The 25,160-nt window shown below is 36.8% G+C and overlaps 1 protein-coding gene across 6 annotated transcripts in view; it reads left to right on the forward strand.

Annotated features, from left to right (window-relative positions):
- Nucleotides 1-25,160, forward strand: part of SYNE1 (spectrin repeat containing nuclear envelope protein 1) — a 438,352-nt gene that overhangs the window by 78,037 nt on the left and 335,155 nt on the right. For all 6 annotated transcript variants that reach the window (XM_076002855.1, XM_076002857.1, XM_020287266.2 and 3 more), the window contains 2 exons: nucleotides 7,942-8,003; nucleotides 20,997-21,092. In XM_076002855.1, coding sequence (XP_075858970.1) covers nucleotides 7,942-8,003; nucleotides 20,997-21,092 — 158 coding nt within the window. The remainder of the gene's footprint in view (nucleotides 1-7,941; nucleotides 8,004-20,996; nucleotides 21,093-25,160) is intronic.

Here is a 25,160-nt window from a genome sequence, read left to right on the forward strand (position 1 = left end):
ATGTAGAATGTTCTGTAAATGTTTGTTGGATTTATTTAGTCTAGAGTCCAATTTAATTCCAGTGTTTCTGTACTGATTTTCTGTCTTGGTGATCTGTTTAGCACTGTCAGTGAGGTTTTGAATTCTCCTACTATCATTGTATTATTATCTATCTCTTTTCTTGGGTCTAGGTGAATCTGGGCACTCTGGCATTGGGTGTATATATATTTAGGACTGTTATATAATCTCATTTAATTGATCCCTTTATTATTATATAATGACCATGTTTGTCTTTTTTTTTTTACCATTATTGATTCAAATGCTATTTTATGTCATATCAATACAGCTACTCTTGCTTGCTTTTGATGTCTGTTTTTATAAAATTTCTTTTGCAACTCCTTTACTTTGAGTCTGTAAATGCTATTACCAGTTAAGTGGGCTTCTTCAAAACAGCATATGACTAGATTTTGTGTTTTTTTTAATTCATTCCACCAATCTGTTTCTTTAAAGTGGAACATTTAGTCCATTTACATTTACAGTTAATATTAATATGGAAGGTTTTGTTTCTGTCATAATGCTTCTGTAATGTTGTTACCTGGTTGCTTGTTGTCTTGATTGTGTACTTGCTTTATGAGACCCATGAGTTGTATATTTTCATATGTTTTTATGATAGCAAGTATTGACCTTTCATTTCCATGTTTAGAACACATTTGAACGTTTCTTATAGACCTCGTTTTGTGACAGATTCCCTTAGTGTTTCTTTATCTGGGGAAGTATTTGCTTTTCCTTCATTTATGAAGCTTAGTTTAGTAGGATACAAAATTCTTGGCTGTCAGTTTTTTTGTTTAAGAAGACTAAAAATAGGACCCCTATCTCCTCCTGTCTTGTAGGGTTGTAGGGTTTCTGCTGAGAAGTCTGCTGTTAGTCTGATGAGATTTCCTTTATAGATGTTTAGATGCTTTTTTCTTGTTGCTTTTAGGATTTTTTCATGTTGACTTTAGATAGTTTGATGACCATATGCCATGGTGAAGTCCATCTTGCAATATCTCTCTCAGGGGTTCACTGAGCTTCTTATATCTGGATGTCTAAATTTCTAGCAAGACCAGGGAAGTTTTCCTCAGTTATTCCTTTGAATAGGTTTTCCAAACTTTTTACTTTTTCTTCCTCTTCTGAGGGAACATCTATGACTCATAGGTTTGGAAGCTTTCTGTAATCCCATAATTCTTAAAAGCTTTGTTCATTTTTTAAAGCTCTTTATTTTAAAATCTATTTTTGTCATTTATTTGGGTTGATTCAAAAGACTTGTCTTCAAGCTCTGAAATTTTTTCTTCTGTTTTGTCTAGTCTATTTTTAAAACTTCCCACTGTAGTTTTCTTTTAATGAATTCTTTTAATGAATTTTTAATTTTCAAATGTTCCATTTGATTTTTTAAAATATCTATCTCTTTCATAAATTTTTCATTTATATCCTGAGTTGTTTTTATGATTTTTTTGGTGTTGGTTTTCAACATTCTCTTGGCTGTCATGACTTCTTAAGAATCAATATTTTGAATTCTTTATCTCATATTACAGAGATTTCATTTTTGGTTGGCTCCATTATTGGAGAATTAGCATGATCCTTTGTGGGTGCTGCAAAACTTTATTTTTTCATGTCATCAAAATTGTTTCTCTGGTTCCTTCTTATCTGGACAGACTATCTCTTTTTATTTTTAAATTTACTTTCCTTTGGATAGGATTCTTTTTTCTTCCCCTTGTGGATGTGACTGTAATGTATGTTGTTTATGGTCACCTGGGATTGGTTCTGTTTTTAGTGGCAAAGACTCTGTAAGAGTTCTTTGGTTATAGGTAGCCTTTGAGTAGTGGCTTTGTCAGATGCTGGTTGTAGTAGTGATGTACTGGGCTTATGAGCAAGTTCACTGCCTCCTATGGGGCCAGGTTGGCTGAGGTCTCAGGAAGCTTATTTTGTTCTTCCATGTTGTACACTTCTGTCAGCAAGTTTTACACTGGGTTGTGCAGTTCAGCCTGCAGACCTGTGGTGGCATCCATGGGTAAGAACTGGCTGCAGTGGAAGCAGGTATATGTAATGTCTCAATGGTGGGCACAAACACCAGCCCTGAGGGAAGTGGTGGGGGGAGCTCTTAGTGAAATGCATTGAGTTCTCTGCAGTGATGGAGGGGACCAACCCAGCTCCCAGCCTGGGTGAGTAGAAACACAGTTCACCTTACTGTCATGCCTCTGTACTGATGCTCTGGATATTCAGATCAGACAGACACCACTGTCCATGTACAGGAATGTTGCTGTCCCATGTGTGGGGATGCCCAGCCCTTGTGTAAGCCTGGGCTCAGTGGGCATACCACCAGTGAGCGCTTGCCACCCTAATTGCCCTAGAATGACCATCTACAGGTGCACCCATGCCAAACTCCTATGGGAGGAAGAGAAGTCCCCCTCTGCATGTCCCTTCACAAGCACTGGGGCTGCCCAGTCACTGGAGCAGAAACACAGTCTTCCCCTAGACTCCAGCACAGTGCCCAAGTCTTTGTTCAAAGAGTCACAGTCACTTTCTGCCCACAAGGGGTGAGCTCTTGGGCACAAGAAAAGCATGCACTCTGGGTGGGCTGTGCTTTTCCATTTTTTAGAGGCAACAATCCCTGAGGGCTAGCTACCCTGTGTGCCTTCTGCAATCCAAGTGGGTACTGGGGAATGTCTGTGGGGGATCCAGTGATGTGAAGACACAAGGGCTGAAAGTCCCCAGCAGTACAAAGTCCCACAATGGGTATGCACCCAGTATGGTGCCTGCTGTGGCAGCTCAGGTCTATGGGGAAAGCGAGTGACTCTGCATGAGCTGGCAAGCTGGTACAATGCCCTTAAGAAGTCTCCAAATTGCCGCCCACACCAGTGCTTGGGCTTGCAAAGGTAGAGCTCTCTGTGAATTCAGGAACCAGCAGTCTGCTGCAAGGGCAAAGGGATCTGAAACACTCCCACGTACCCTCTCCATGGAATACCAAATCCCTCAGAATTTGATTGCTGCCAGCCTCTTGCTTCCTTCTTTTTCTGTGTCCTAGTTTCTTCCTATGAGCTCTTCAACAGGCGTCAGCACTGTCCCCTTAATGCTCCACTCAAGCAGATTATTCACCTGTAACTTCGGTTCCTCTTTCTGAGGAGCATTGGCATCTGACATCTCTAGTCAGCCAGCTTGGAAAAAAAGAGAAGGGGAATTTGAACTACCTCCACCCAGTAATACCTGAATCAAAAACTCGTCTTAAGTCAGAGCCTGTTACGGCTTCCTATCTATGCAACTCCTGCTTTGTAATGTGGCTTCTCAAGCCCCACTTCTCCTCTGCCCTGTGAAGCCATACCATCCCTTTTACAATGCATTTGCAGTGGGTCTGAATTCTCAAAATCTTCCCTCTCAAGCAGAAATCTCAAAAGCACCCTTACCTCGTATCTCTCTTCTTCTTTTTGATTTTACTTCTGATATTTACCTTTCAGCCATTTTATGCATTCCATTCCCGTTGGCACTGCCCTAGAACAGAATTCATCACCTGTAGCATGTTCCCAAATACCCTTCCTGTTCTCAGGTTCTTTTCCCTCCAGTTAAACCTCTCCACTCCTGTCAGTGTTTCAGGTCTGATGTGATCGTGAATTTGTCGTGTTTAAACCATTGAGGCTCCTATTGCCCATCAGATAGAGACCAAATTCCTTGGCAGAGTAAGGCTTTAATAACCTGCTCCAGGCTCACTTCCAGTCTCTTCTTAACCCTTCCTCACTTTATAGTCTAACTGTAACAGATTTTCACTGTCGATTCAATATATTATGCCACGCTTTTTAAATGCTGCCTCTTTTCCCTAGAAAGTCATCTACTTTTTCCACCTGCAAATTTCCTTTTATTATCTGATGTGCAACTTAGTGGTACCTCTTGTCTTTAGTTTTTCTAGAACTTCCAGTCTATTTCATTATGCAAAAGAACAGCTACTTGCTCCTGACTTTATGTTCTCTTAGCACTTTATATGTTCCCCCATTATAGTCATTGACACATTACTCTGAGTTATTGATTGTATGCTGTCTCTTCCGTTGTACTACCAGTTACTCCAGAGCAGAGGCTATACCTTTGTCTGCAGCACTTCCTTAGTAAGTCCGTCCATTCATTTGTTAAGCATCTGTTGTGTGGTGATGGGTAAGACTGGGGTGAACAGTCAGATATGGTCCCTCTCATCTAATCTAGAACTTTGGTTCTAGAATTGGTAATGAACAGGTCTCCAGAGAATGATGGTGGCTTGAACTAGACTGATATTGGTAGATATGAGATATTCAGGAAGTGAAATTCACAGAAATTCCTTTTGGATTTATTATGGAGAATGAATAAGAGCAAAGAAACAATGATGACCACTAGGTGACTGACTGGCTTATGCACTGAGTGGATCTTAGGCTGAATTAATAGAAATCAGGGAATAGAACTGGTAACAGATCAACTCCTTGTTCTCTGTGATTCTTAGAACTAGAGGAATGGGTTTATTTGTGATATATAGATAAACTTTACTGTGTTCAAAGCTAACATGCATGTTCAGCAAAATGGGTAAATTATTGATTTTAGTAGAAATATTAGCATGCATATGTCTGAACACTTGGTAAGACTACATTGTTCTGTGTTCTCAACATTGTTCTGAAAGGCTCAAGACAGAAACATCATTAATAAGATTGTTATTTATTAAATATATTTAAATGTTCTCTTAAATACAATGAAATATACAGTCATGTTACTTAATAATGGGGATGCATTGTGAGAAATTAGTCATTAGGGATTTTATGTTGTACAAACACCATAGAGTGTACTTACACAAACCTAGATGGTACAGCTTACTACATACCTAGGCTGTCTGCTATAGCCTATTGCTCCTAAGCTACTAACCTGCACAGCATGTCACTGTACTGAATACTGTAGGCAATTGTAATACAGTAGTTACATATTTGTGTATCTGAACATACCTCAACATAGCTAAAGTAATACATTGCATTACAACATTAGGATGACCATGATGTCATTAGGCAATAGGAATTTTTCAGTTCCATTATAATCTTATGAGACCATTGTCATATATGAGATCTGTCAATGACCGAAATGTTATGCAGTACATGATTGTACATAAAGAAAACTTTGTAAACATGAGAGTTATTTCAGTTCTTTTTCAGAAACATTATAAAGAAATTTTATTGTTCATTATGTTTTTAACCCAAGTTAGTAGTCTTTCACTGTATGTTTCTATTCCTTCCACAAATTAAACATTTTATTCTGTTGGTATCAGATTCAACTACCAAGTATTGGGAGTGTATTATTCAAATTTTACAGAAAAATAAGCTTTTGCTGACATGATGAAATTTTAGGAAAATAGTAAAAGTAGAAAAATATTTAGTTAGAATTCAGCTGTCTGTGTCTGACAATATTAAAAGTAGATTTTTAGGACTTGGTAAAATCTATTTTGCAGCCATAATATAAAGGGAAACATGTAGAGAATTTGACATTAAAATGTATCCAATGCTACTAAAAACATAATATGAGCTTTCTATAAAAGGCCTTTTAGCAAAAATCTAAATATAAACTCAGAAACTTATCATCAGATGAAACTGTTACAATAACAGTATTGTTTTATTAGAGGTGATACTAGTGAAAATATAACAATTTAATATTAGGAAGTAATATATTATCAGGAGATTATATACTTAAATTTATGATACTATAGGTAAACATGCTAATTGTAACATTTTTAAATAGTGACATTTTGTGATATTTGTAAGAATGTGTAATCTCAAATTGAGTGTAAAAAATTGATACATACTCTAATGGTAAATATTTTAGATTTAGACTTGGATTTTATGTATTATAAAGTTTCAAATTCCATCAAACCTAGCTTGATTGGTGAATATCATTTTGCTACTACAAGGCTTTATTTACAGAACCCAAATATTCAAAGATCAAACTTATTGAACTATGAATTTATCATTTTCTTGAGGTTAATATTTTATGTGACTAATGTAGTAATTTTTATGCACCCCAATGACATGGGAACCAGATTTCTGGTGTCTAAAACATGGCTCTGCCTTGAGTAAAAATATCTAACTTCTGTGTGCCTTGATTATCTTATATGTAAAATGGGCATTGTAGTAATTGCTGCTTATATGTTTGTGACAAGAATTAAATGAGTTAATACATATATAATATATGAGACATAATTAAATAAATAGTACTTAATTAAAATAATTGTATAATATGATCTATCTATCAATTTATACATTAGTGCCTGGTACATAGACAGTATCACCTACTGTTATACTGGTTTGTGTTTGTGAACTAGAAAGTTAAAACAAAAGAGCATGTTTAAAATACATTAGAGCTGGGGGGAGGGGGGGGAAGGGCATTTATTGAAACTTTAAAATCTGTACCCCCATAATATGCCGAAATAAAAAAAAAATACATTAGAGCTAATGACATACTCTTAATTTTATGGATGATGTATCTGAAGTTCCTCCAAATTGAAAGGTTTTGTTATTTATTTTCTTCATTCAGGTCATTCTTATTGGTCACACCTTTAGGGTCTGGGAACCAAGTTGCTGTCCTCATGGCTTTGCATTCTAGTGGATACTCAAATGTTCTGAGCTGAAACCCAGGAAAGGTCAGGGCTAGAGATGTAGATTTGGGCATCCTCCCTCAAAGGGTTAGGAACTGAAATTATATCTTTTTTACATGTCCCCCACAACATCTGGTATAGTGTTTTATGCACAGCTGACACGCAGTGGGTGTTGGCCAAGCAAATGGAATTCACTTTTTCCTTTAGAGGTATTATTAAACTATACCCCCTCATCTCTTTATACCTCTAATTAAAGCCTTCCTGAACATACCTCTTTTTCTCCCTATATTAGTTTTCTCTTGTTACATAGTAAATTACCACAAACGTTGCAGTTTAAAACAATATTTCTCCAGATTTTTGTGTTTCAGGAGTGCATGCACAGCTTAGCCACATCATCTGCTCAGGGTCTCACGAGGCTGTAGCTAAGGGGTCAGCTGGGCTGCATTCTCATCCAGAGGCTCAACTTAGGGAAGAATCCACTTTGAGACTTGTACATGGTGTTAGCACAATTCATTTCCTGTGGCCATTTGACTAAGGGCCCAGATTCTTACTGGCTGTTGGTGGGAGGCTACCCTCTACTCCCGAAAGAGCCCATAGAGCCCTGACACTGGCCCTCTCGGTGGGAAGCACAGAGCTTGCCTGCTTGGGTCTTCACGGCCAGCAGGAGAATCCTCACTCCAACCAGCTAAGATGGAGTAACATAAAGTAACACGATCATGGGTGGGACATCTTATCACTTTTGTCATGTCCTATTGGCTAGACGCAAGTCACAGGTTCTGCCTACACAGAAATGAGTACTCCACGAGGTGGGAATTTGGGGGAGGTCACCCTAGGGTGAACTCACCACTCTTCCCAACTGGACCGCGTTCCTATAGTGCTCATGGACACAGCTCTGTCTTATTACCACATTACTGTGTAACCCTCTACTATTCATACGCCCTTGCATGTCTGTCTCCACCTCTTGATCTTTCATGGCGGAGACCATGCCCTGTTCATCTCTCTATATCCTTTTGCATCTGGCATAAAACTTGGCCCTTAGTTTCAGTGAATTTTTATTTGTAATAGCTTTGTGGAGTTACAATTTACCAGTAAACTTTTAATAAGTGAATTAAGACAAACATAGGGCTAACACAATGCAAATTCTAAAGCATTTGCTGAGAATTTTAAAGGAATAGTCTAATTGATTATGCAGTTGAAATTGTATTGACTCTTCCTTCAAGACAATTCTTGGTAAACTGAATTAGAAGATAAAATAATTTTATGATTCTTTCTAGATTTGTGTAACTATGATACAACTTTATGACATATTATGTTATCTAACTAGGTATTTTTTTTTCTTCTAGATGAGCAAGAGATAGTTCAAAAACGCACTTTCACAAAATGGATCAACTCTCATCTGGCCAAGGTAAAGGAAACGACCCGAGTTATGGGTTTGCTTAGTTTGAGCCAATAAATCATCAAATGCACAGTAAAAAGGAATATTGCCGTAGATATTGTCACTATTACTAACCAATGATCAGCAATTCTGTTGGTTGGTTTAACTGTTGCTAAGTGTGGTGTTTGCTCACGTTGCCTCAAGGAGGAAATGAACTGATAGCTAGAGTCAAGTTACTTCATGTCGGTTCTATGAATCTTGAGGAAATATTTCATCCAATTTTTTCTTTTGTACTAATGTGTGTGTCATATCAAAAAGAAATTGTGCTGGATTTTTGTTTGTGTGTATTTGTATTTGGACATAAAGAAGCATGAGTGGTCTGTGCTTAGCAAAGGATTTTATCTCAGGAGATCACGACAGTACCTCTGCTCCCCTCTCTGGTGTTCTGATTAAAAACTAACCATTTTAGTGATAGGACACTAAAAAGGCTGCAATCATTTTGAGATTTTCTACACTAACATTAGGTGGTATTAGGTGACTATGTGGGCATTGTCTTTGAACATAAATACTAATATAAAATAAATTTCAATCTTGGTACATCATAATAGAATTAATTTCTTACACTGCTGATAGAAAAGCAAACTAAGAAACGTCACATTTGTAAAACTAAATTCGGACGCTAGGACAACTGTCTGAATTCAGTTAGAGGGTCCTTTTGCTGAGAGCAGTGCTTACAGTATATGAGGCACAACCCTATGGGCACTTTTTTTTTTATTTCAGCATATTATGGGGGTACAGATTTTAAGGTTTCAATAAATGCCCACTTCCCCCCTCCCCCCACAAGTCTGAGTCTCCATCATGACCACCCCCTAGATGGTGCACTTCTCACTCATTATGTATGTATATACCCGCCCCCCTCCCACCTGCCCAATACACTATTACTGTAGTACCTATGTGACCACTTAGGTGCTACTCAGTTAATACCAGTTTGCTGGAGAATATATCTGGTGCTTGTTTTTCCATTCTTGGGATACTTCACTTAGTAGTATGGGTTCTAGCTCTAACCAGGAAAATATAAGATGTGCTATATCACCATTGTTTCTTAGAACTGAATAGTACTCCATGGTATACATATACCACATTTTATTAATCCATTCTTGGATTGATGGGCACTTGGGCTTTTTCCACAGCCTTGCAATTATGAATTGTGCTGCTATAAACATTCGAGTGCAGGTGTCTTTTTTGTAGAGTGTCACTGGATCATTTGGGTAGATGCCCAGCAATGGGATTGCTGGATCAAATGGTAGATTCACTTGTATCGCTTTAAGGTATCTCCATATTGCTTTCCACAGAGGTTGAACTAGTTTGCAGTCCCACCAGCAGTGTAGGAGTGTTCCTCTCTCTCCGCAACCACGCCAGCATTTATTGTTTGGAGATTTTTTGATAAAGGCCATTCTCACTGGGCTTAAGTGATATCTCATTGTGGTTTTGATTTGCATTTCCCTGATGATTAGAGATGTTGAGCATTTCTTCGTATGTTTGTTGGCCATTCTTCTGTCTTCTTTAGAAAAATTTCTGTTCAAGTCCTTTGCCCACTTTTTAATGGGGTTATTTGATTTTTTCTTCCTAATTTTCATGAGTTCCAAGTATATTCTAGTTATCAGTCCCTTATCGGATGCATAGGATGCAAAAATTTTCTCCCATTCTGTAGGTTGTCTGTTTACTTACATGACTATTTCTTTGGCTGTGCAGAAGCTTTGTAGTTTGATCACGTCCCATTTATTTATTTTTGTTGCTGCTGTGATTGCCTTTGAGGACTTCTTCATAAACTCTTTGCCCAGGCCAATGTCTAGGAGAGTGTTTCCAACTTTTTCCTCAAGGGTTCTAATAGTTTCATACCTTAGGTTTAAGTCTAATTGAGAACCAAATCAAAGACTCAATTCCCTTCACAATAGCAACAAAGAAATTAAAGTACCTGGGAATATACTTAACCAAGGACGTAAAAGACCTCTACAGGGTTATGAAACACTGAGGAAGGAAATAGCAGAGGATGTAAACAGATGGAAATCCATACCATGCTCGTGGATCGGCAGACTCAATATCATCAAAATGTCTATACTACCCAAACTGATCTACAGATTCAATGCAATACCTATTAAAATCCCAGCAGTATTCTTCACAGATATAGAAAAAATAATTTTACACTTCGTATGGAACCAAAGAAGACCCCGAATATCAAGAGCAATTCTAGGCAACAAAAACAAAATGGGAGGCATTAATATGCCAGATATCAAACTATACTACAAAGCTGTAGTAATTAAAACAATATGGTATTGGCACAAAAATAGGAATATTGACCAGTGGAACAGATGTGAGAATCCTGATATAAAACCATCCTCATATAGCCATCTAATCTTTGACAAAGCAGATAAAAACATACGCTGGGGAAAAGAATCCCTCTTCAATAAATGGTGCTGGGAAAACTGGATAGCCACCTGTAGAAGGCTAAAACAGGACCCACACCTTTCACCTCTCACAAAAACCAACTCACGCTGGATAACAGACTATGGGCACTTTTTGATGAGGGCCTTTTTTATAGTTCAGAAGCAAACAAAGCATGGCAACTTATTTTAGTCCCATTCTACAAATTAGTGACTTACTTCATGTCTATGCTAGCCTTTGAAGACAGGAAGAAATTAGTAAGACACTTTACGAGGCCAGCTCAAAATCCAGCAATGAAAGAAGACTAGAATGGTATGTCTAGATGCAGAATGCTCTGGGATCACCATTCCTATAACTTCTTTCTGAAAGCCACTTGATGAGAGGGGAGTCTTCTGGCATAGTGGTTGCCCCCAGCATCTGCCTTGTAAAGAGGCAGTGAACACAGTGGGCTTGAGATTTTGAGGCTCATTTTCCCCAGCCTTGGTTGGTGCCGGCCAGCCGCTACTTATATTATGGAACTGTCATCAATTAGGGAAGATCTTCTTTTTCCAAACTGAAAATAGAGTTATTGTTTCTTCATAGTATAGAAAGGTTAGATGCTAATTATAAATAATATTAATAATAAACCTCTTACAAAGTGTAAAGTAATTAAAAATCATCTTAAATCACCCACTCCAGATATAATCATCCCTAAAATATTGGTCAACATTTTTCGGCACACAGACATACACTGTTTCATATAAACCATGTTATAGAGTACTCTTCTAGAAGCCTCTATTTCACTCAACACACCTTTCCATGTCAATAAATAGGTCTACATAATCATTATAATTGCTAAATAGACTTTATTATATTATCTGCCTGTGTTAGCCAGTTGCCTATTGACGGTCATTTAGATGGTTTCCAGTTGTTTAATATATAAATATATAAAATATAAAATACTATAGTGCAAGTCCTTGAACATACATCTTTGAGCACCATGTGGCTTTTCTTCTTAGGATAAAGTTCTAGAAGTTGGTGAATAGTCTCAACAGGTTTGCACAGTTATAATTTTAATATATCACAAGACCTTATGAGAATCCCCATTTCCTTGCACTATTAAAACATTCTTCAACATTTTTAATAGTTAGGGATGGGAACTTGATCCAGTAATGATGGCAATTATGAGCTTGCCTCCCTTTTCATATCTGATGTTTCCTTATTGGCAATCTCTGGTATACATAGGTCTGTGTTTTGGAATTTTTTCAGATGATCTGACAACCAAACCATTTTTAAAAATTAAAATACATTTTATTTCTTAGTTGTAGCCACTCCCTACAGTTTTATGTTGATATCTACCAATAAAGGTAAGAAAAATGACCCATGTTGAAAATATTTTTATCCTGGTAATCAAGATATTAGTTTTAAATAGCCTATTATGCAGCATGATACCCTAAGTTATTTTATCTCTTAGAACAGGAGGGGATAAAAGTGCTAAATTGGCCAAGAAAAATAAAAGTTTCAACTTTTTTTTGGAATGCAACTTATACAGACTTTTGCAGGATGTTTATTGTCTGAAAATTTTTATACAACTATCATGAGAGTTTTGTTGATTTAAATTAGGATGATAAATTATAAATTCTGTGATTATATCTTGCCACTGAAATGCCCTCTTTAAGGTTTTTAAGATATCTAAATAAATGCAAATTTTATTTTAAGGGACAATTTAAAAGACTCTCTACTTGGAAAGAATATTTATATCTAGTTTCTCAAATTCATCTTTGGAAATTGACTAGTTCCACATATAACTTTACTAATAGGCAGTGGCAGGTTTAAGAGCTATCAGTTTTAGTTAGGAAGCAAGAAAGCTGGTCTCTCTGTCCTAAGGTCATTGAATCTTGGGTGCATTGAGAGATGTTCTGTAGATGCTTATGAAGATAAATTTGGGAAGGTTTTGTAATAAGAAATTTTCATTTTTGTTCTTGACTGCTTTGCTCAGTTACAAATTCATAAACTGTTTACTTATAATTAAAGTCTTTTGCTGATAACATTCCATTCTATTATAATAATTCTTTATAAATATTATGACAGCAGTATGAAGAGATAGGATACAAATAAGAGTGCAATCTGTTTCTTAAAACTATACTTTTCTTAAAACAAACATCTTATTAAAAGTAGGGAAAAAACCTAGGGATTTTTCTCTGTGTTTGTGTTTTTATGCCATTTTTATTACACAGATATAGATTATTCAAATTTGGGAGTATAATTATCTGTTCATTATTTTGATGTTTGTTTTCAAATTGAAGTCTTCATGTTTCTGTAATTATGCAAGACATTGCAAATCACAAATTTTCAATGTACTATAATATAATGTTAACCAAAATTAGTGGGTTGTAGTTATTTCATATATCTGATAATTCCTTTTGGGGATGGGGCTCCAATTTTAGACATGGAACCTAAATTTTCTTCCTTTCCAAAAAAAAAAATCCTGTATCTTTCTATTCTGTTAGCTCTATTAATGAAAGAAGGTAGAGTTTTTATTTTTCTTAATTAGCCCAATATTGATTTTGAGTGATAGTTTTTCAAAGTTGGGTTCCTGCCTCAGCTCTAGCTTGTAAGTACTCGTTAAAATATGTTTCTAAATTGCAGGGCTACCATTTATTGAGCAATTATCATATGCCAATTACTGTGCCTTAGCAACTTTATCTTTATTTTATTTAATACTCCCAACAACAAGCAAATGTATCATTTTTACTATTTTATAGATTATGAGCCTGAAGCTTAGAGTTAATTGATCAGCTCTTGGTCACTTAAAAAGTAAGTGACAAAGCCAGATGTTTCCTATGCTTGGGGCACTGTCAGCCAAACCGGGATGCTATAATGAAATGCCACGGACTGGGTGGCTTAAACAACAAACATTTATTTCTCACAGTTCTGGAGGCTGGAAGCCCAAAGATCCTGATGCCAGCAGATTCAGTTCTTGGTGAGGGCTTTCTTCCTGGCTTGTAGATGGAGAGCTCCTTCTCACTGTGTCCTCATGCGGTAGACAGAGAGAAAGTTATGGTCTCTCTTTCTTTTCTTATAAGGACACTAATCAATCCCATCATGGAGGCCCCACCCTGATGACTTCATCTAAACCTAATTAGCTCCCAAAGGCCTTGCCTCCAAATATCATCGCATTGAGGGTTAAGGCTTCATCATATGAATTTTGGGGAAGACACAAACATTCTTCCATAATAGGCATGAATCAACGTGTTATACTCACATGCTCTGCTTGTTTATTTAGTTATTCAGCAAATACTTATTAAGCAACTATTATGTGCTAGAGATTGTGAACAAAGACAGGCATAGTCAGTGCCATCATGTCATTGATCGTGTAGCAGAAGAGACAAACTATTACGATGACATGTGTGTGATGAGTCCAGGAGAGGGGAAGTGCAGGGTGACAGGTGAGCACATGGCAAGCACCTCCAGCCACACAGGTGACCTGAAGGAGGGCATTGGTAAGCTTTCAAAGGAAGACACATTTAAGCTGGTGCCTGAGAAAGATCTTGGGGTTGGGTAGATGAAGAAACCAGTGCTTTCAAAAGTGGAGAGGTGAGAAAGAGCACGGTATGGTAAAGGGAATGGAAGCAGCTCAGAATAACTGGAAGTGTGGGTTCCAGCAGTGTGATGGGAAAAGAGAAAACTGAGAGCCGGTCGAAGGCCAGTCATTAAAAATGTCTGGACATTGAGTTATGGACAGTGGAAAAGAATCTTTGGAGGAGAATGAAATGATCACTCTGACCCTAAACATCTCTCTCTCTCCCTCTCCCTCCCTCTCTCTCTCTCTCTCTCTCTCTCTCTCTCTCTCTCTCTCTCTCTCTCTCTCTCTCTCTCTCTCTCTCCTCTCTCTCATGAGAGCAGGAACAAGTAAGATTGGAGGTAGAGTGGCCTGGCACTAAGTCAGATGAGAGGTGAGGGCACCTTGGACTAAAGCAATGGTGGGGGATAGATTGAAAAGATGTTTAGGGGTGGACTTGAAAGAACTGAGTAATTAATTAGAACCTTGGAGGAGAAGGAGTCAGGAATGACTTCAGACTTCTGACTTGAGCAAATGATTAAGATCATTCACAGAGGCAGGGAATACAAGAGGCCTGGGGAAAGGCTACTAAGTTCAGTTTAGACATAGAAATGACTTGGTAAAGATGAATCCATTTGATCTGGCAATTAGGAAGTTGTTGGCCACCATTGGGAGTGTCACATTATAGTAGAAACCAGACTCTAGTAAGCTGATGAGTAAATGAGAGGTAAGGATGTTAGGACACTTAGAGTCTATCAGCTGGTACAGAAAATTGGATCAGGTAAGAGCTGTTTTAATAAAGAATGGGCTTGAGTGTGTGTCTGTAGGTAAGATAATGACCAAGAACCAGTGGACAGGGAGAGGCTGAATGAAGATGGAGAGAATGGTTATTCTGAAGGTACAAGGCTCTGGGGAGGTGAGAGAGGAAATCAAGAGCATGGGTGGAGGGTGTAGGCTTGTACCAAGGAGAGAAATCTCCCCTCCCTTGAGACTAGAATGGGAATAGGAAAGGGCGCACCTAAGTGTGGGATAGGCAGAGAGACGAAGACAGAGATGGAGTAGACTTCAATTTGAAGAGATTCCCACCTAATGGCTACAAATTTCTTAGTCCTAATAGTATGGTCTTTGCGTTCTTGAGCAAAGAAATTATATTAGGATCAATATGTTAAAATTAGACAGTTAAAAAAAGTTAGTTCTTTCACATTTTAAAATTTATCTTAGAAAATTTATAAATTTTGTGCAAGATCCATAGGCTATTGTGCTTGTGTACTGGTACTTTGGCCACACAAAGAAACAGTTTGAACACATCTTTTCCAAAAAAACTTTATAAATGGTTATATTTTTAAATTAGACTTAATCTATATAATCTTAATATTTATATTGATTATATTCTGTTATCAAATGCTTGCAGTTTCATATGTTCTCTCATTTTGTCAAATGGAATAGAATATTAACCCTTGATTCAGTCTTTATGATATTTGGCTGTAAAATAAATAGATGGCTTGGCAATAAGCTCTTTGGGGGAGAATAGGTCTCAAATAGCCATTTTTTAGTGTTTCTATTAATATAAATGGAGCTTCTTTTGAATATGCAATGAGCAGTTCTTTATCCATCTTCTAGGCTTAAATTTATGGAGCTATCAAGCGTAGGCATTGAACATTTTAAATACTGTCTTTGGGATGAACTCAGGCATGATATGAGCACCTTCTCATTCCTTAGAAGAATGGGGGCGGGGAAAGTATTATAAAACATTATTTAGGTTCTCTATTAGTTGCTAGGGCTGCCATAACAAAATACCACATATTGGGTGGCTTGAAATGAGAAATTTGTTATCTCACAGTTCTGGAAGCTAAAAGGCCATGCTCCTTCGGAGGGGCTGGGTAGAATCTTTTCTTACCTCTTCTAGCTCCTGGTAGTCTCCTGCACACTTGAAATTTCTTGGCCTGCAGCTGTGTCACTCCAGTCTCTGCTCTGTGGATGCCTGTGTCTGTGTCCAAATTTCCCCATTGTACCAGGGCACTGGTCATCGGATTGGGACCCATGCTAGTGACCTCATTTTAACGTGATTATCTCTCTAAAGACTCTATTTCCAAATAAGGTCACATTCTGCCGTACTGGGGGTTAAGATTTTAGTATATCTTAGGGGGAGACGAAATTCAACACATAACAGATTCCGTTAAGAGCACATTTTATTTTAATACCAAGTTAGATTTATATACTCCTTTAAAAGGAACACTTTAAACTTTCTATGTTTTTCTAAAATAATCCATGCTAATTATGACTTTGAGTGATGTCTCCATAGTCATAAAATATCACTTTAGTGGTGGCTTTCATCTTTAATTGTCTTTCCACCATCAGTGCAGAAAGATAACATGGAAACACTTTCTAAGCTGAATTTTACTGCCATCTGTTTCCTTGTACACACTCTGGTAGGATTATTAATGAACTAAGACAGGAAGATAAAGAATCAAAGATGAAAAGGTAAATATAATATTTGACCCCCAAAACAATTTTAGTTGTTTTTCTAAAGCCACATTAGGTATGTGAGATGGTAGATATGTTAATTAGCTCGATTTAATCATTTCATGATGTATACATATATCAAAACATCACATTGTACATCATAAATTATATATATATATACATATATACAAGTTTTATTTGTCAATTTTATATTAATAAAGCTGGGAAAAATAAACTTTTAATTTGTTAACCCTATAGTTCCATAAAGTTAATAATAAATTAGTTATTTCCAAATATATAACTAAAAGATTACAAACAAAAATCACCATTTCAAAATTAATAGCATTTATTAATTTATTTATAGGATATGTTAGTTTATTGATACTATGGATATATATCTTATAAAATTTATGTGGATTAATAAACATTTTGCTGATATTTTTCAAACTTCCTTCTTTAGATTTTATTTATTCATCCATTCATTCGACAAATAATTTTAAATGCCTTTTAATAAATTAGGCAATATTCTAGGTATTGAGAATGTGGCAGTGAACAAAACAGGAAAAATAATCCCTGCAGTAAGGACTTAGGTCTTAATGGAGGTCATGGGCAACAAGGAAGATCCAGAGGCTGTTGTTAGACTCAAGTGAGGGCAGAAGGAAGGAGACGAGCTGGAGGTTATTGAAGTCAGCCCGGCGAGGGACTCGAGGGACTCGTGAGTTGGGCCAGGATAGCAGCAGTGGAGGTGCTGAGAGGTGGTTGGATTCTGGATGCATTTTGAAAATGAAGCCAACAAAATTTGTTGATGGATCAGATATTGAGTATGAGCAAAAGAGAGGTGTCAACCCTAACTTTGCACTGAATAAAATAAATCACTTGGGGGTTTATACTCGATAGTAAAAAGGACTTTATTACATCTGAAAATGTTTAAAAGAAGAGTTTTCCAAGCAGATTTAAAGCTGGGCAGGAGGGCACTTATTGCCTTTGGGATATTTATTCAGAATTAAACTAAATAATCAAGGAAGTGGAAATAATTATGCTGTCTGTCATAGGAAACAAAAAAGAATGGGGAATATCTTCCCACATTTGCCAATTAGAGGTGGAAAATAATCACAGTACTGCCGTTGTAAAGGGAGTAAAAGAGGAACAGATTACACATGCCATTTTTAAATTACTTCACCTTGTTTCTGGAGATATTGGTAACATTTAATTAGATTTTCTGAATAAAATGACAAAACTTTCAGGCAGTAAATTAATTTTATTTGACCACTGTTAGTGGTTATAGTCATGACTTTATTGATCTGGTCCAAGGCTGCTTTGACATTTTGATACATTTTAGTGTGGTGGCTCTTTGCCAACCTTTAGGGAGGTAACTTGCTCCACATCTGCTGGTTAACCTCTCTTCCCTTCCCACTCTTCTCTCTGTTCCTGTTGTTTAGCTTGTTGCTCACACCCAGCAGATAACCATCAGAGCAGACAATAACCCTGGACTAGTCCTGGGATGGGAATTTGTCCCCTTATACTATCTCTCAGCCTGTGAAATAGTTCCTAGAAGTAGTGGTTTGTCCGGTTCTAAAAGTTTGGGCCTTCTGTGCACACAGGTTTCAAGGATACACAGAATAGAGAAGCAGCCCTCACCTTGAGACCTCCCTACAGCCTGAGCACAGGGCAGTTTTGTGGCTGTCTCAGATCATGACTTTGATTCCTGTTCCCGATTGTGCTCAACAGGGTGTGTGTTTCAACTGAAGTAAATAGTTACTTGTAGCATGGGCTTTTCCTTCAGGCATTTTCTAGTTCAGTTTTATTGGTGCCACTAAGTATCCACCAATTGCAAATATTAAACCACAGGATACGTGGTTACTATTTTAAAGTAAAATGCTGTAGCTTTTTATGGTCATAAGATGTTTTGAGAGCTCCTTCCCCAAGAGAGAAAAGCATTTAGTAGAAGACTAAAAGTGATAATGGCAAATGAGGACCCGGATGCTTCTGACATGACATAGGTGATTTTACTCTTTTCTTTGCTAAAGACTAAATCCATAATGCTGAAAATCTACTTTACAGCTGCATGATATTGGTCACTAGAAACTAAGATTCTAGATGTGTAGGTATCTGCTAATGAAGTAATGATATGCTAGTAATGTTTAAAAGTAGGTTTCTGTTCTTCCCCAAAGCAGCCACTATGGAAAGCAGTACTGCAGTTCTTAAAATAAAAATAAAAATAACATATTTCAACATTTGAGTACATATCCAAAAGAATTGAAAGAAAAGTCTTGAAGAGATAGTGGTACGCCCATGTTCATAGTGGCGTTAATCACAATAGCTAGAAGCTGGAAGCAGCCCAGGTAGCTATTGACAAGCAAATGGATACACCATATAAAGTATATCCATACAGTGGAATGTTATTCAGCCTCAAAAAGAAGGGAATTCTGGCATCTACTATAACATGAATGGATCTTGATAACATTATGCTACATGAAATTCAGTCAGTGAGACAGCCAGCAATTTATATTGTGTGCTTGCCACAAGTTCGACAATGTTTAGGAGTCACAAATGTTTAGGAGAAGACACTTAACTGGAAGGAAGGATTCAAGAGTCATATCTATGCAGACAAGATTTCATAAAGAATAAAGGACTCAGGATTGAGTTTGGTGGATGGCCATAATTAGGAAGAAGAGAGGGAGGAGAGAGAGAGAGAGAGAGAGAGAGAGAGAGAGAGAGAGAGAGAGAGAGAGAGAGAGAGAGAGAGAGAGAGAGAGAGAGAGAGAGAGAGAGAGACAGGACTGGTGCCTGTGAACAAGGTAGTCTGATTACAGAGGTTTGGGGAGAAACAGATCAGGGAGCGGATGGTATCAGCAGTGGCCCATGCAGAGAGACCAGGGGGCTACTGAAGTGTTCAGCAGTCATTGCCGATCTGAAGGCCGGTTCCAGGAGCATCATGCAGGGAACAACCAGAGGGAAAAAGAGAACAGGTGCAGCATCAGTAGAGATATAAGAGGGAACAAAATGAGAGATATGAGGTCAAGAGAAAAGGTTCTTTGAAGTGGCAGAGACCTGTGTATCTTTAAAAGCAGAACAGATAATTGCATGCATTTTATTATTCTTATGGTATAAAATTTTTTAGAAGCTTTATTATTTCATGAGAATTACTTGCTTTAGGTATTTTTACATATGCAGGTTAACACAATATATGAAAAACTTAACTCATGTTTGCTTGTTGAACTTATCACACATTTATGAACTTTTTTTCTCATTGTTTTACTTATTTGAATTATTGGCATATGAATAGACACTTTGAATGATAAATAGACCATATTTTAATGACTATATATGGCTAATACAATAATTCTGATTATCACACCAAATAGTTTTCATTTTAATGGCTCCTTTTATTCTGAATAATTTTATTTATATGCTTAGAACATAAAGTCACTGTTACATTTTTGTCATATAAGTAAGAGTAATTGTCAATGGTAGAATTTTAAGGAAAATGATTGAAAACGAAAACTCTTATCTTTGAACATGTATTTAACAGCATGAGAACAAAATATGTTCAGCTGTGCATTCTGTAAAGAGAGAAAAATACATTTAAAATTAGAATTACACCATTCAGAGACTGTAATTTATGCATTCATAAGAGAAATATAAATGCTTCAGATCAGTGGGTAGAGAAAAAAGTCACATTTCATCCAGACATTTGGTGATTAAATGTCTCTACATAGAACACATTTTTTTATGGAAAGTTGAAAGTCAGGAATTGAACATCAGGCCTTTAACAAGATTCAGTGGGAATCAGAAAACTATTGAGCTTGAACTCGGTGGATAAATGGAAGAAATTCTGACTCTAAATCAGTGAGCATCTCCCTTCTATTGACAACCAGAATTGGCATCATTGCTTCTTTACTTTCTTCTGAGCCAAAGCAGACCCTAATTCAAGTTTTGATGAACTTCAGTATATTGAGTATTTTTAAAAACTTCATAAAATATAACCTCCCTGAATTAAATATGAACTTTGGCTTATTTCCCCAGCAGTGGTGATGGATTTTCCCTGCTTAGTCTGCACTCTTGTGCTTATGATCTTTTGGGTTCAGTGCCACTAAGAGAAGGCTTGCTAGATCCCCCAGGCTGTGAAACAGAACATACCAGCTAACTAACCCACAGGGAGATTAAATCTGCCACCTGGGTTACGTCGACAGTGCTCCTTCAACAGGACACTGAGCTAGTGAGGTTGCCTTGGTGAGAATCTCCTATAGAAAGGCTACACCTTCGTAAGCAATAGCAATGTGGCTAGCTCAGAGTGAAGTTGTCAAAACTCTCTTTCTAGAAAGAAGCTGGCATATATGTTAAAGCCAAAGCATTAAATCTTCTGACATCCTTGAATGTTGAGTTTTTTTCGACTGTATTGTTTTACTTCTTGTAGTTATCAAAGGGTAATAGATAATCATATCCAAAATAGAGTCAAGGTATACAGAAATTTATTTTGTCTACAAATTTCACTACAGTGAGTAGCAAAGGTGAGGTTGGGGGAGAGAGAGAGACTTTAATTTTTTTGCATTTATTTCTCTTTTTTTATTTTACAGCGGAAACCCCCAATGGTGGTGGAAGACCTTTTCGAAGACATGAAAGATGGTGTTAAGCTGCTTGCTCTCCTGGAGGTCCTATCTGGGCAGAAACTGGTAAGAATTTTTTTGTGAATATGTTTGTCAAAGTGTTCCTATTTGGAATTTGGGGATTGTTGGAGTCTCCCTTATATACGTGCTGCCCGTATAAGAGAAAGTTATTCTCTTTTGTAGTTGGTAGTATTAAGGAAACACTAGTCTACCAGTCACTTCTGGGAACAGGAATAAATTTCCTCCTTTCTTGTTGCTGCACACCCTGATGGATTTAAAACATTATGTTTACAGTAGCAATCTTAGAAGTAAGAGTAAAGAACTTCAGCAGTAGCTAGCATGGTTAACTATTACATCTGTATCGTATCCAGGAAGATTAGTAGCAAGTTAACATCTATCTCATTTTGAGTGTTTGCTTTCCATTCAGAAAGGATTATTGGTCCGTATCTGTGTGTTTATATAGTTGTTTGTTGAAAGTTAAGCTTGAAACCATGTGACATTTTTCATTCTCTTGTTGACATCATCCATCATTAGTCATTTGTAACAAGAACAGGCTATTCAGAGTTGATTTTATGCGCTATGGAACCAGCAGAGTGAAAAACAGTATTGACAGCTGTAAAGTTATTTTCCTACATTATCCAATAATAAAATATTTTTTCTTTAAAAAACGTTTGCATTTTAGCAATATCTATACAATCATTATAGTTGGATAACTGAGTTTTTAAAGAGTGCTTGTAAATTTCATAAATTTCAAGTTAATTTTGTATGGGGAGTCCTCAAAATAACTTTTATAGAAGAGTTGTTTGTTGGAAAATACAAATTGATAATAATTTTGTACCAATCAGTTATCTAATTGGATTCGCATTGTAGCAGACACTTTTGGTGCCCCACGTCCCATCTCAGCTTCATTGGTGGTGACGTTGCCCATCTGTGCTGACAGCCTCTCACCTCAAGCACTGGTAGCATCTCTCTGGATGTCTTCTTCAGGACTCTTATCAAAGCCACGGGTTGCACATGGCAGCCCTGAAGTATTGGAGGGTTAATGGTCCCAAAGTATCCTCAACCAATGGAGACGAGAATCCATGAATAAATGTTCCACTCTTGAATTTTTAGGAGAGGCCGTTCTGAGGCATATTTTCCATATATCTTCTAGAGTTCCCACAGGGTCCCCTGTGGGATGGAGCTCCAGTTGCTCACAGTGGCAGCCCCATTAGCATACACTTTGTTGGCTTTTCCTCCTCCCCAGGCCCACTCTCCACACATCCTCACTCCTGCTGCCTAAGATCACCTCTCCAATAAACTACATGCACCCAAATCCTTGTCTGAACCTCTGCTTTGAAAGAAATCAACCTGGATGTATGAGCAGCCAATTTGGAATATATAGGCATACACTTTAGCTAAGTAAACTGGATAAGCATTAGGATGTGGGATGCATTAGATTGAAATATATAGACCCTTGGATGGACTGATATATCTGTCCATCTTTATATATCCTCCTTAATTAAGCTAATTACTTGTAAGTTGAAGGAGTCTTCATACTCACGTGGGCATTTAAGAAGTATATGTGTCATTCTAAGTGTCAATATAATTCTGTCATTGTACTTGGCCAACAGTATACAGAAATTTTGAGAGGCATTTAGCTGCCAAACTAAGTTATTCTAGAAAAAGTGTGTATTTTTGACATGGAAATCCTACTTCTGTTTAAGTGCCCAACATATTCAGATATATTTAGAATTATGGGATCTTAAAGCTAAAAGAAATTTCAGAAAAAAATCATAGCATTCTCATTTAACAGATAGAGAAAGTGAAACATAGAAGATAATTTTCCAATTTAACCATTATTATTTATTTATATAGAATTCTGCAATATTCTGAACTTCCTAAAGTAAAAGTATTCTGAAATTATAAATATGCTGTTGCAATGGTTATTTAAATTTTGTACGTGTATGCATTATGGTTCAGGGCCACATTAAGATGAAAAGCCTCATTTAAAAGAATAAGCATTCTAGACATTGTTTTAGATCTTTTCAAAGGGACAGTGTGGGCAAGAGCATTTTCCTTAGGAGCATTAACATTGATCAGGAATCTGTAATTATGTGATGGATAGAACCCTACTGAGAACCCTACACATGATCATCTGGAAAATGTGGACAAATGGCTTAGCATCCCCTCTACTGCCAGCATCTCAGAATTAGAACAGAATCTCAGCATCCTAGTACCCTTTGCTAACCTATTGCAACTCCTTAGGATATCTATGATTTTATTTGAGATCTTGGGGAATTATAAAAGTTTTATATTATTATTCTTGGATTTTTCTACATCCCTTGAATATTATTTGTAGAACATTTATTCCTTAAATGAATAAGTGATCATATATCTTAAACTGCACATAAGCATAGCAACACTAATTTAGTTTTGCACTTAGGAATTTTTTTAAGAATGTGAGAAACTGCCATTGAAAAATTAGCAACAATAGAAGCAATATGAATAGAGGTTAAGGACTACAGAGAAACTTATTTAGTACCTATTTTGTTAATATTCTGTACAGTATTTTTTTTTTACAAAGATCTTCAAAACTTTGCAATCAAGAGAAACCTAATAATACAATAAGAAATAAACAATGAATAATCTATGGAAATATTGAGTATCAAAGCCCCATGCATATTCACCACATGACTCTGTAAGTCATTGAGTATATATTTAGAGGAGAACTCAATTCTGCAACAGGGTTGCATTGTCTGATAATCATTCGGCTAACATTTCTGTAGTGGCACTACTTTATGCCCTGTAAGGAAAACACAGATGAATGAGATATGATTGGGTCCCTCAAAGATACTTGTAGCCTAGTAGAAAGTATAATTGTATTAGTTAGAATAGGTTAAGTTGTTTAAAAATAGGTACAAATATGTGATTGGACAGTACGATAGATGTTTATATCTTCCTCACTTAGCCATGATACATGTGAAGAAGAAAAGCAGAGAGAAGGTATTTGCCCTACTAAATACCAGATCTTACAATGAAGCTATATCATTTTAGACCAGTATGGTATTGTATGTATGGTACAGGCATATTGACAAATGCAATATAATCCAAAGACAGACAAGACATACATAGAACTTTTGTATATGTCAGAGGTAGATGTCAGATCTGGGGGAAAAGCAGGACTGTTCAATACATGGAACAAGAAAGTAATGTTTATTTTAATAGAAAAAGGTAAAATTGGATGCTTATGGCCTACACAAAAATCAAATCTACATGGTTTAAGGACCTAATGGCAAAAACGCTTTAAGCTCTTAATAGAAAATATAAGTGACTATATTTCAGATATAGAGTAGGAAAAATTATTCAATAAGAAATAAAAATATTAACAATAAAAGATTGCTATATTTAACTTTATTAAAATTAGGAACATTTTAAAAATAAAAAATCTTTGCCCAGGCGTGGTGGCTCACACTTGTAATCCTAGCACTCTGGGAGGCTGAAGTGGAAGGATCTCTTGAGATCAGGAGTTCGAGCAAGAGCAAGACCCTGTCACTACTAAAAATAGAAGAAATTAGCCGAGTGTGGTGGTGCACGCCTGTAGTCCCAACTACTTGGGAGGCTGAGGCAGGAGGATCACTTGAGCCCAGGAGTTTGAGGTTGCTGTGAGCTAGGCTGACACTACAACACTCTAGCCCAGGCAACAGAGCCAGAATCTATCTCAAAATAAATAAATATAAAACATCTGTAAAGAAAGTGTCAAAAGAAGTTACAATGTTGTAGAAGTTATTCTCAATTTATGTTGTGAAAGGATTAAGAGAGGATTAAGTCAAGAATATATAAATAACATCTTCCAAACAATAAGAGTACAAACAACCCAAAGGAAAACCTGGGCAAGAAATGTGAAAAGGCGTTTTACACACATTGCCAGTGAACACAGGAAGAGATGCCCACATCATTACTGATCAGGGAAATGCAAATGAAGGCCATAGTGAAAAACAGTACACATATTTTAATACATTTAATTGAAAAAATATTTTTTAAATATATGTCAAAATCAAGTGTTGGAGAGGACATGGATAAAGATTATTTTTTGTAATGCTAGTAAGAGTGAAAAGTAGTATAACCATTTTGGAAAAGTTTGGCCTTACTTTA

This window comes from Microcebus murinus, chromosome 5 (genome assembly GCF_040939455.1).
Source record: "Microcebus murinus isolate Inina chromosome 5, M.murinus_Inina_mat1.0, whole genome shotgun sequence".
Taxonomy (NCBI): domain Eukaryota; kingdom Metazoa; phylum Chordata; class Mammalia; order Primates; family Cheirogaleidae; genus Microcebus; species Microcebus murinus.